We start from the raw sequence: 13,150 nt of genomic DNA, 5'->3' as shown, positions 1-13,150 counted from the left end.
AAAGTCTGGTAATCAAAATGTACTTGAGTATGTACTTATAGTAGGCTACCAAAAGTTATAAAGAATATCCCATCTAAATTGTGTAAAAGTCTTTTGAAAATAGCAGAACATAGCGACGCGTTGTGAGCTTTGTTGCATGTATTAAGATATTTGCCTCTGAGATGTAGTGGAGTAGAAGTAAAAGTACTGAAAATTGGAAATACTCCAGTAAAGTACAAATATCCTCAACAGTAGGCTACTTGAGTAAATGTACTTGAGATAGTGTACAGTATAACCTCTGCATTAATGTTTTGTGAAGCATTGGCAGAACCTTTTAGCATGATTAATACATACATGAGTTGGGCTGTGCCTAATATCTTGTTTGTTTGTTTTTTAGATGAAATTATCAAGGATGTTAAGATTCAGTCTTGTATGGCATCTGCGAGGTGTGGTCTTAGTGGCTCAACGGACTTTGGAATCGCCAGTTCACTTGTAAGCAGCAAGTGCTGCTCCACTGACCTCTGCAATGACCAATATCCCACACGTAAGTATAGCACTTCTATTCTAATACAGTTCTCAATTCTCATTGGCTCAAACTTTGAGAAGCCCAAAACTGAAATTTGAATTAGTAAATTCTAAAATAGCAGTGGAAAAGGACAAATAATACAACTGTGTGTGTGTGTGTGTGTGTGTGTGTGTGTGTGTGTGTGTGTGTGTGTGTGTGTGTGTGTGTGTGTGTGTGTGTGTGTGTGTGTGTGTGTGTGTGTGTGTGTGTGTGTGCGTGCGTGCGTGCGTGCGTGCGTGCGTACATGCGTGCGTGCGTACGTGCGTGCGTGTGCACATTGACATAGACGGACAGGAGACAAAACAAAAGTTGCAAATTGAATGCATCATCATTCATACTTCAACTGTCAGTCCTACTCCTAGCATCAGAACATAAGACAAAAACACATTATTGGAGGCCAACTGTAATAAACTTTGGTTGGTTTAACTTGCTATTGAAATATGTCAATGTTATGTTGGGGTTGTATGAGGTTCAGGGTTGAAGGAATCAACAATATAACAACTTAAATATAAAATTTACAGTTCCTGCCAAGTCTTCTTCTCACAATGGTAAGAAGTGCTACACTTGCAAAGGCGAGGATTGCTCCGACATTCTATCCTGTTCTGGGGATCAGGATCATTGCATCTCAATAAGAGGTAATAAGTCTAATGCTTCAGACCACAGCCTCTCCTGTTTACCCAAATATTTCACATTCTTCAGCTCAGAGGAAAGTTAGTTATTTTTCTAGACAAGGAGCATTAAGTAGAGACAATTTCTGTTCACAGTGGCATTTTGGGGCATTGAGAAGATCATGAAGGGCTGCGTCGCAAAGAGCCTGTGTGTGTCATCATCGGATGTTGAAACGATTCCAGGCATGTCAACTCATTCAAGATGCTGTGAGGGTGACTTGTGCAATGATGCCACAAGCACTGCAGTTAGCCTCTTGCTCCTGTTAGCAGCAGTGGTCTCTGTTGCTCTGTTCAACTGAAGGTTTCACTTTTTCAGGCCCAAAGGCATGGGTCCTTGCTTTGCAATTGAAATTTCTGTTACAAAATGCTTTTCTGAGGTTACATTGAAAATATGACATACAACAAGCAACTTCAATGCATTATCAACTTGTAAATGAGTCTACTAATTCATATTTCGGCAGTTGTCTGTAGTTTTTGATATGCACCACTATTTAAATTCACAATCATGGGAAGCTGCATTGTGAACTTAACTTGTGATTGTAACTCAATGCCGCCACCATCTGGCGGAGTCAGGTTACCACTTCATAGGTCATTGAAAATTACAATGCACTGAGGGCAGACTGTTTCACAATTATAAACTTTGAATATTTACAGTATCATTTGAGTACATACCTGCATAGTGCATACACTGATCACAGGTATCAGGGCGCATAGTGTTGTTTCGATGTGTCGTTAGTCTGAGGTCCCATTAGTCCGAGGCTGGTGAATGCTAACCTGCCGACGCTGGTGAATGCTAACCTAGTGAATGCTAACCCTAACTCTAAACCTAACCCTAATCCTAACCTTACTCGGACTAATGGGACCTCAGACTATTGTGATTTTCCCAGGTATCATGCAATCAAATGGTAATTATTAATTAGCATTAACTTGGACATAGAATTAATTTATCTCGAAATTGAAATTGTCTACAGACAGGTACATGGTTCTCAGGTTGTATGTTGCCCAATGCCAATGTGTGGTCTAGAGATCTCCAAATCTTCCTCAGTGTGTTACCAGTGGTTGTGTTATTAGATTGAATTGTTTTTGTTGTTGTTTTATATGTCATTCTATGTCTGCAGGAACCAATATGTTTAAGCCACTGAACCCTGTTGGCCCAGTTGGTTTATTTTCCTGTGTTATTTTGTTAATTTTTAATGATAAAACATTTTCAAGCTACCAAACAATGGCTGTGAATCAAGCACTGTTATTGACAGGGAGAAAGAAACTGGATGTTACGCACAAAGCATTGACGACAAAATAATAATAAAGAATGACATTAAACAAGCCTAATTCTTTGTCCAGCAACAAATGAGAATATTCTTGAACACCTGGAGATACAAACTAGACTCAAGCAGTGCAGCTATTCTCTGCCTATATGAATCATCATATACAGTATGATATATAAATACATTTCGTTTAAATGTACTTTTTTCATTGAAAAAGTAAACTTCACTTCACCCCCAGTTATTGGTTGATAAATATTCTACCATTCTGCTCACCATGTGTGCAGCAGAGCTACAGTAGTGTGCAGCTTCTTGCATAATGATAGGCAGGGAGGCAGGCAGGCAGGCAGACAGACAGACAGACAGACAGACAGACAGACAGACAGACAGACAGACAGACAGACAGACAGACAGACAGACAGACAGACAGACAGACAGACATGATTGATTGATTGATTGATTGATTGTTGATTCTGTCCTCCACAACAAGCAGTGGCCCTTTAAATGTCCATTCTCATCTTCAAAGCTCTTAACAGTTGTATCAGATCAACTTATCGACTGTGTCTTCAGGATGTGAACAAAGAACTGACACTTTATTCATGAGGACAGAGTTACATGTGATACGTTTTTACATTTCAATTATTGTCTCCACAAGCCGAAGGCATGGGGGAGAGTATGTTTTTGCCCCTGTCTGTCTGTCCGTCCGTCCGTCCGTGCGTGCGTGCGTGCGTGCGTGCGTGCGTCCGTCCGTCCGTCCGTCCGTCCGTCCGTCCATTCGTGTTTTTACCTATAACTACACCGATCAGTGTCAAACTTTGTACAGTACGCGCACGGCGCACTCCCTGGCCCTGCATTTTTCACATCAGCCTTTTATAGCGCAACTTGGAGGCCGACTTATGTAAAACACATTTTTGGATATTACACCTTCAGATTTGAGTCATGTGATCAAGACCGATCCGTCTGATATTTCATATTCCATCCTATTGGCTAATATTGGCTTCCAGATTGCTCCGTTTTTGAACAAAATGCCTCAAATCATCAACGCAGCTTGCGATTATTTGGATCTGCACAGAAAGCGCAATACAGATACTGTAGATCCGAACACTGATCAGAAGAAGGTTACATTATAGGGTCATACCAGATAGAATTGCTGCACATGCTTATTAACACACATCAGAGGAAAGATAACGCATTGATGACATACTATGTATGATGTTTGTTTGTTTGTTTTTTACCGTTAGCTACTCAAGGATAAATGAAACATCATCTTCTCCAGATGAACAGACTGCCCATGGTAGCTGAGACAAAACAGTATTTAGCCAACTTTTTTGCATTTGTCTTTTGCAATCCCCCTGCAGGGCACGAAGCACAAGCTTGTGAATGTGGCCCAGACTCCCAAACACAAGGACAAGTTGACAGTTATATCCCAAGGCCATAATACTGTGTTCCACCAAAGGTTGATATTTTATAAGCGTGGATGTAAAACAAGTGTTTATATACATATCAAACACTTTTAATTTAAAATAAAACAATGAAGAGCTCACAGCGCATTGTGAGCTTGTAGATCAGCTATGTTTGTTATTTTTCTGATCTTTTTGAATCTCGCATATTACTAAAAGTTAAATAAAACACACAAAAAAATTATAAAAACTAAAACTAAAAATAGTTTCTGAGAATAAAATGCAGTTTGTTTACAAACCAGAATATTCTTATGAAAAAAGTACTCCAATTGAAACAAGCCCAAAAGCTTTTTTGAGGTATCATTTTAGTTGACCTTGATTATTATTATTTTTTGCCTGAAATTGTACCTTTTCCCATGCAGTCTTCAATCAATCAATCAATGAGTAAAAAATACAGAACTATAGAACAAAGCAGCGCATTTAGGCTCGCTTCAATAAGAAGCACCAAAACTGTACATGTATGTTTTTGCTAGTAGTGACCTACGGTACAGTATACCGGCTAGATTACACAGTTTGGTGTAGGGCTGGGGTGGTATGGACTTTAAACGAGGCAATAACTGTTTACCGACATAAAACGTAGTTTTGAATGATTTAAAAAAATCACACCCGTGTGAAGTGGAGCTGTGTGTGTGTGTGTGTGTGTGTGTGTGTGTGTGTGTGTGTGTGTGTGTGTGTGTGTGTGTGTGTGTGTGTGTGTGTGTGTGTGTGTGGATCATGTGTACCGATTTTTGTGACATTTGAAGAAAATATGTAGGAAAAGGAGCAAAAAGTGTGTTTTGGAGAAAATTCAAGATGGCGGAAAATCTATCATGTCGCAAATGGGCGTGGCCTATATGGGGAGATGCGTCATGACCCAAGGAATCCAGGGAAAAAATATTTTTAATTTTCCGACCTACGGTTCAAGAGTTACAGGCCAAAACGTAAAGTGGGGTGTTATGGCGCCACCATGCGGCCAAATGACACAATTATTTTTTATTTAATCCTTGAAATCATTATGAACCTCCTCTCCAAGTCTTGAAACTCTAGCCCCTATGGTTTGCGAGAGACAAATAATTGAATGTGAGTTTTTGCAATTCCCATTATAAGTCAATGGGGAAAATTAATTCACTAATAAATTAATATCAATTAAACTATAGAACCTTTCTCTTAGAAAAGTAATAGCCCACGATTCCCGAGTAAGCCGGTCGATTTGACATATGGCGCGAGTGTGTGGTGGCAAAACTGTGGGACTAGTGGCGTGCCGAAGTTTAGGAAGTTCAGGCTACATACACACAGACACACACACAGACAGACAGACAGACACACACACAGACCCACACAGCCACGTATAGGGAGCCAAACGGAGGTCGTAGGTCCCGGTTCTGGAGGTCGTAGTTCGCGGTACATACTTGTTAGGTCGCGGCCGGTCTAGTTTCGCGACCCCCGGCCGTGGTTGCGCCACCTCGGTCGTCCCCGGGCCGTCTTTTTGCAGAATATTCTAGAGCAGCAGCGCTATTCAACCTTTTGAAGCTTGTGATTGGCTGAACCGGAGGTAGGAAGCGCTCCATTGTAGTCACTTGGACCGCGCGAGGTGCACCAAAACCTATCCTTAACCCTAACCCCAACTCTAACTCTAACCCTAACCTTAACCCTAACCCCAACTCTAACCCTAACCCTAACCCTAACCCTAACCCTAACCCTAACCCTAACCCTAACCTGCCGACACTGAGTAGCTAACCTGCCGACGCTGTTGAAAACGAGCGCTCCTTCCCTTAGCAAGCGTAGAGTTTCTAAACTCGCGTCCCTTCCCTTAGCAAGCGTAGAGTTTCGATCGCGGCGCTCCTTCCCTTAGCAAGCGTAGAGTTTCTAAACTCGCGTCCCTTCCCTTAGCAAGCGTAGAGTTTCGATCGCGGACTTCCCAGGTCGCTGAATTACGACCGAGATCGCGCAAAACCTCCAGAACCGGGACCTACGACCTCCAAGTCGTGGCCTAAGTCGCGACCAGGCCGTAGGTCGTTTGTATCAGCGGCTCTTGCTGGAGATGTCTGTGGACACTTGGGAAGTCTCCAGCAAATTATCTTGGACCACTAGTTTTCAACCCTTTTCATTGATGTAATTCTATGACATTTAGCCTGGCTCTCAGACCCCAAACTTAGAATATTTTGTTATAGTTAAATATGATTTTGTATTTTGAAATTCCATGCTGTATTGATGTGGTACCATAGGAGAGATAACAGGCCAACGTTTACCAAAATATCTACATATTTCTACATTCTCTAATTGTGTAGACTGCTTATAAATTAACCTCTGCAGATGTTTAAGAATATTTTATTAACGGGACCATTTGGTTTCATACACTCTCAAGAGTTGATCTACAGTATAGGGACCATTTGGTTACCAACTCTCCATCATTTAGCTGGGGACCACCTGGAACCCCCTCAAGGACCACTGGTGGTCCCCGTACCACTGGTTGAAAACCACTGTTATCGACTACCAGCAGATCTTCAGGAGAGTTTTAATGAAGGCATCCTGCCAGTGTTCACAATCAACATTCTCACTCCCAACTCATCATGTTTTGTCGATGCTTGGTCAGTTTTATGCATGTCATGGTTATTAGTACATAATTGCTGATTTGAGATAATCACAATTATGTTTGCATAATTGTTAGAATTGTTTCCTTAATATAAAGTATCCTAGATAAAGTACTATGTTCTATCCGTCTGTCTTTCAATGTTATATGAGATACTTAAAGTGTGGTTCCTGTGGAAATAAGCCTCGGCTTTCTAGGATCTCCTTTTAGTTGACCTTGTACCAGTGATTTGTACTGTCATGAAACTGTACTTTTTTCTATTGCAAACTTCTAATACATTCTTCAATCAATCAATCAATTTCATCTATATTGTATATACTAAAACATCTGGATGGAATGCACAAAATGTCATATTTCCACCTTATTTCCACATTCTTTTATCAACTTTTAACCTGGCATGCATGATTTGGGCATTTAGGGACTCAAGCTATGTTGAAAAATCGTCATACATTCTTTTTTAAATAAAATGGTGAAAGTAGACGATCTACAAGCTCACAATGTGTCACCTTGCGATGAGTTGTGGGCTTTTAGATTGGCAATTTTCTTTAGATTTGAAAAACATTTGAAAGTATAAAATGATGATGTTTACTTTTGCCCATATTACATCATTTATTTTGATTATTGGTACTGGTCATTATCAGTCATTTCTTTGTATATTTCAGTTATAGAATTTGTATAGTTACTGTATGTTGTCAGACATATCTAAATAGAAAAGTATCCAATTGTCAATGCCAAAAACTCAATTAAATAATTAATTACTATTATTTGTATTCAACTAAAATGTAATCAACTAAAACGTAATGATCGTGACAGCCTTATTATCATATTATGTTGACACAGGTACCTTTCATGTCCGACGCTGATACCGAGGACAGCCTGCTGTCGCTTACCATGTTGACGTGGACAGATCTTAAACAATCCCCAGCCATATCGGTAAGCAAATCAGACAGTGCTGGATCGGCTGCTCCAGCTAGCAGGTCTTCCTCAGCGTTGTCAACACTAGGTAGACCTACCGGTATGTGTATTCGCAGTCACATAAACACAACCTATAAATGTCAATAATGTACCACATTTGAATGGAAGATATATTTTCTTTTTCCCCATGTAGGGTTGCATGCGTGGTGCAATAGCACATGAACGTATAGAACCTTAAAAACACTGCTTGCACACAGACAGCATGGAGAGAGAAGTTGACGGTAGAGAGTGGAATACCAACAATATTAGGCTAAAATGTGCTGTGCAACTGAACATCAAATGTCTTGATGGTTGTCTACTGGTTCATTAACAAACGGTATTGTTTGATACATTTCACTACAATGTAATGTAATGTTGGTTCCATTTGTACACGAGTTAAATTAACACAGAGGATGGTGTATTTGTATTCTTGTCCATGTTCTGCTCCCTAGTAGCGGATTGCTACTGTAAATGGTCTTCATCTCTATAAAATGCTGCACCAAACATCCATTCATGCTCTCCTCTCATGGCTCTGATGTGAAGGGGTTAGACCTGAGTGTTGGAAAGGGAGAAAGAGAGAGAAGTAGAGAGAGAGAGAGAGAGAGAGAGAGAGAGAGAGAGGGGGGGGGGTGGTTGGATGGCGAGAGAGAGAGAGAGGGAGATAGATGGAGGGGGGGTGGGATGGCAGGGAGGGGCATGCAGTTTTTATGAAGCATTCATGTTTGTGATGTATTCCTCCTGGTTGGCTTGTGACAGTAAAACGTGAGGGAAGCAGGCTGGCGGTTAGATGGACTGGACATTAACTTACACAGCCACGTCTCTCTCCACGATCGCTCTCTGATGACCACAGAAATAAGCCGGTGTGGTATATGCTAAGATTAGATGCATTAGCATGTTAGTTAGATAATAGTCCTCTATTTCTACCAGACACTATTTCTACCCCCTCCATCTCTCCTCTCTCCTCTCTCCTCTCTCTCTCCCTCTCTCTTTTGAGGTAGGGTGGGGCGGGGTAGGGCGGTGAGCCACGATAGGAAGCATGCTCAGAAGGCAGCAGGAGAGGGCGTGCAAAAAAAATAGGCATTCTGCAGGTGCCTTCATCGATGGGATTGTACTCGTGCGAGCTATAGCGTTCCGTAGCTCGTGACGGCAAAAGAGGGAGCCATTCGTGCCAAGAAGGAACGCCGGGGTGCGGAGGACGAGGCAGAGAGAGAGAGGGGTATCTCTGCAGCAGGATCCCCCCTGTGCTGAGCACGGGACTGCGTGACTGGTGCGTGCGTGCGTGTGCGTGCGTGTGCAGGGAAAGGGAGAGAGGGAGGGTGGCAGAAAAGGGGGAGGGGAGGCAGCGCGGCGCGGTGCAGTGCGAGCTGACTGGAGGAGTATCATCGGTAGGCAGGCAGGCAGCGCAGCATCAGGACCATTAGTACCGTAGCATCTTCGTGTGGCTGCCGAGCACTCAGTCCCTGCCGCCTAGCATCCTGCTAATCTAGCTCCCTCTCCCCCTCCCCGCCCCCCCCTCCCTTCCCCACCACTCTCTCCTTCCCTCTCACACACACATCACAGGCACAGACTCGGCTGCCGTTGCCCTCCCTCGCGTGCACTCAAGCAGTGGTGGCCACCAAGGCTAGAGGTGCTACAGCGTTGGGGAGGAGGGGGGGTGTTCCCAGGGAAACGGAGGGGACGGACAGCGGGGAGGACGCGGCCGGTGCTGTAGGGCCAACGGGAGGCTGGAGGCTGGAGCTACGGCGACCGCAGCAGAGACAGCAGCAGAGGCAGCAGCAGTGGCATCATGGCGCAAGCCGCCAAGCAGCTCCGCAAGAACAAGGACCTTGCGGAGGCCGCCGCCCAGGAGCAGAGGGATAAGGATGAGGCGAAGGAGAAGAGGAGGAATAAATCTCGGGATCGCAGGCGCAAGGTATGGCTGGCTGCCTCTGGAAGCAGGCATTTCTTCCATTTGCCTCTTATCACGCTTACGCACACACGCGCGTGTGCCCACTCGCGCACACACACGCACACGCGCGCACACACACACACTACTGTCCCTTCCATCTGTTGTGGAAGATTTTGGTTAGGGTGCATCCACCCAATTATATAGATGCATTTGCAGCTACAGAATAGTCTGCGTGTGTGTATGCGTTTATTGTGCGTGCGTGTGTGTGTTTGTGTGTGAAGCCAATCGTGCACATATGATGTGGTGCAGGTTGTGTTCGCTTGGTCAGACATTTAGCTCTGGGGGAATGATAAGGATGCTTGGATGACTAACGCTTGTGGCGGTGTGGGGGAATCTTAGACGTGCTGGTGTGAAGGAATTGTGGGCAGTTTTCTTTATTATAATTTTTTGGGACGTACCAATCAAATTTTTCGAATGCCATCCTTGCATTCTAAAGGCATCCTTGCTAGCATGACCCACACGTTTTTTACTTCCCTTGGAGGGCATCTCTCTCTTTGCTCTGGTCTTTCCCCCCCATATGGTGGAGGGGGGCGGGGGTAGGGGGGGAGGGGGAGGGGGGGGGGGTTAGGGAGACGTGCAGCATTAAAATGGAGGTGTCCATTCCTTAACATCTGAGTGTTTAGTAGTTTGGAAACCTTGCAAAACCTTTGTATCGCTTTTCTACTCAACACGACGTGATGATGAAATGGAAACTTCGCTGATTTTGAACTTAATTCCCATTGTTTTGATGCGAGATCATATATATGGGGGGGAAATACCATATGCCTGCTGTGTATTTCTCCTGCAAAATGCGGAAGTGTACGCCCTTTGACGCAAACCGGCTCATTTGACGTCATGTTCTCAGGATTATGTCAATGTTAGTGTTACGTTAATGTTGCCTAGGAAATCAACACGCAGACAATGTTGAAAATGCTCCCGTGTAATGAGTGCAGGAAGGCACTTCTTTCTCCTCCTCCTCTTCGTCATTCCTCATGACAAAGCCAATACCACGTACTGTTCAAAATTCTATTTTGTAGTCTACGTATGTATGCCTAAAATGCATGGGTAGACTAAGAGGTATGCTATAGCTAGAGCAGTGCTGTGTGAACATATGTACTGTATACTGTATTCTTTAGCTGGCTGGTGTCATAATTGACTGGCAGTGGCAGCACTGTCTTTTCTGTTGTATAATTAATAAGTGATGCACATATTTACATTGTTACAGTCTCTCTGAGAGTGTGTGCGTGTGATGGGGGAGAAAGGGACAGGAAGAAGAGTTAGAGAGAATCTTTTTGCTTTTCTATTGAGACCTGTTGTTTTGATAACACAAATCATGTAGCCCAGATAATAGACAAATACCTTGGCTCAATAGGGTCTGGATCGTATTTTCAGTTTGTTTTACTTTTTTTTTGTGATGACTACTTTCCCTAACTGTGCAATTGTACAAGCTGTCTTTGTCTAACGTACAGTATTAGATAGAGACTATGCAGCTTGGGGGTTAGTGCTATTGTATTAATGATTCATTCACTCATGTGAATAGTCTGTGTGGAGTCAGTGTGTTTCTTTTCACTGCAAGAAACGTCTTTCTTTTTAATCCCACGATTTTGTAACCCATTTTTCACCCAGTGCCAATTGCCTAAGCTGTAATACTAGGTGCTGCTCTCCCTTTGCCAACCTGGGGAGGGCCCCGAACTGAGCTCATGCTTCCTTCAGTGCATGAGGAGTGAGCAGGCCACTTCTTATCACCTGACAGGGGGGAGCTTCCACGTTCCTTTCCCCTCCATCAGGCTGGCCAGGGAAAGGAACTGTTACTGTAAACAAGGGGGCAATACTGAAGATGTTGATGACAATTTCCAATTTTGGATTGTACTACATGTACGCTATTAGAATTAGAAAACATACTCCATTGATGCAATTATCTACATACTGGAATGTACTCTTGGTCTCACAAAGCAAGACAAATCATGAGTGAAGCCCTACCATGGAGGCAGGCAATAGTATAGGTGGAAGTATCCCAGGGTCGGTCGTCAAATGTAGTGGTGCATCAAAGGATCGAGTTGGGGTTATGATTTTATTCTGTAAGAAAGTTGAGGCATTAAAAATGACATTTTGGAAAAGAATATGTACGTAACAGATGGCACTGGTTAACCATAATGAGTCTGTGAATGGACTATTACAGTTTGGCTTGGATTGGAACCATTTATATTTTTCTTAAAAGGGGGGAATTAACTTTCTGCCTTTTAAAAAAGGGGCATTAAAAATCTGGTCATTAAGCTATTTCGACACGAGAAAAAAAAACATGGGTTTCTGTGACCCATCATGCATCTGCCTCAGCATGGTAAGAATAGGATGAGAGCAGACTGAGGAACTGGGACACGGGCACATGTCTGGCTGTTGGCAGTGGGAGTGAGTGTCGTGCATTTGGGTTTCAACAATTGGCGAGTCAGTCAGTTGCCACATTGACTATACTGTCTTACTGATTTGCCCACCACTGTCTGGGATTAGTCAACCAGTACATTAAATCCACTTCCAATAATGTTCAACCCATTTGCGATGATGGGGATGTAGCAGCTTCCCATGGAAATTGATTGATGATACTTTATTGTCAGATTTATCTGACGTTTTGTGTAGCATCATAGAGCACAATTGCAACACCGAAGACAAAATGAACCTAACAAAATGCATTCCTTCATGCACTTCAATGTACATATGCTCCATATTTAAAAGTTGTGACAAATATAGAAACATTTAGAAAAACCTTGAAACATTTTGAATTTTCTTTTATTGCATGCCCAAATTAGGTAGCCTGGAATCAGACAAATCCAGTGCAAATCTGGATTCTCAACTGAGAATCCATTTCCTCACCCCGAAGAGTTGGGTGACCAATCAGGGCCCTGTATTGGTCTGGTCTAACCAATTGTGTCCAGAGCAATTTTTTCAACCTGCTCCTTGGAAAAAGAAAACCTTCCATATACATATAGAAGTACCAGACTCATATCCACGCAGTGATAAATTCTGGACACACGACGAGGCTACAAATTAGGGATACCAGGTTGAAAGTGGTTAAGCTGAATCTCACAAATGACCGTTACCATGGACGACCGGGCCTTCTGCCCTCCCTGCCCACCTGAGAGCTTTATTTATGCCCTCATGTTTTAAATGTTTTGTTTCTGTTTTTCTTTTCTTTTTTATTATCTTTTACTGCAATATGATATTATACAATTTATTTTCAAAATTATTTTAAAATGAGGACACAGAAAAAGACGGGGACCGCCATGTTTTTACTGCAACAACTACCAGGGACCACCTGTTATCTCTTACTACCTAGAAAAGGTTCAGGAGGAAATGTATCGTATTTAAAGACACATACATATATAGATATAGCATTTGTTACAATGACACGTAAAAATCAAGGGACTTTCATGGGTCCTTGTTTAAACTATCCAAGTTAGATAGATAGATAGATACCTTTATTATCCCAAGGGGGAAATTTAGTAGTTAAACCTACACCCCAGAATGTTGCCTGTACATGAATTATTTCAGTAGCACAATAGTGTACAACACCGGCAGCGTTTGTCAAATTCCAGCATGTTTACTAGTTGAAGCCATGTCTCAGGAGGCCATGTTGAAAAATATTTTTGGGAACTTTTCTGCTTCCCCTTTCTGCTTCATTGATCCTGGCTCCATCTCCCTGTGTGTCTTGGTCCTCATCTGTCTGTTTGTATTGTCTCCGACACACTTTCTAGAGAGAGAGAGAGAGGGAGAG

At 42.8% G+C, this 13,150-nt stretch overlaps 1 protein-coding gene across 1 annotated transcript in view; it reads left to right on the top strand.

Annotated features, from left to right (window-relative positions):
• Window positions 1-9,243: 9,243 nt before the first annotated feature.
• LOC308299606 (uncharacterized protein) overlaps window positions 9,244-13,150 on the top strand; it is a gene marked incomplete at both ends in the record, with an annotated part of 155,105 nt that continues 151,198 nt past the window's right edge. The window contains one exon of the mRNA XM_080743401.1: window positions 9,244-9,369. Coding sequence (XP_080599527.1) covers window positions 9,244-9,369 — 126 coding nt within the window. The remainder of the gene's footprint in view (window positions 9,370-13,150) is intronic.

This window comes from Nannobrachium achirus, assembly GCF_963921795.1.
Source record: "Nannobrachium achirus genome assembly, chromosome: 15".
Lineage (NCBI taxonomy): Eukaryota > Metazoa > Chordata > Actinopteri > Myctophiformes > Myctophidae > Nannobrachium > Nannobrachium achirus.
This window is presented reverse-complemented; position numbering and strand designations above follow the sequence as displayed.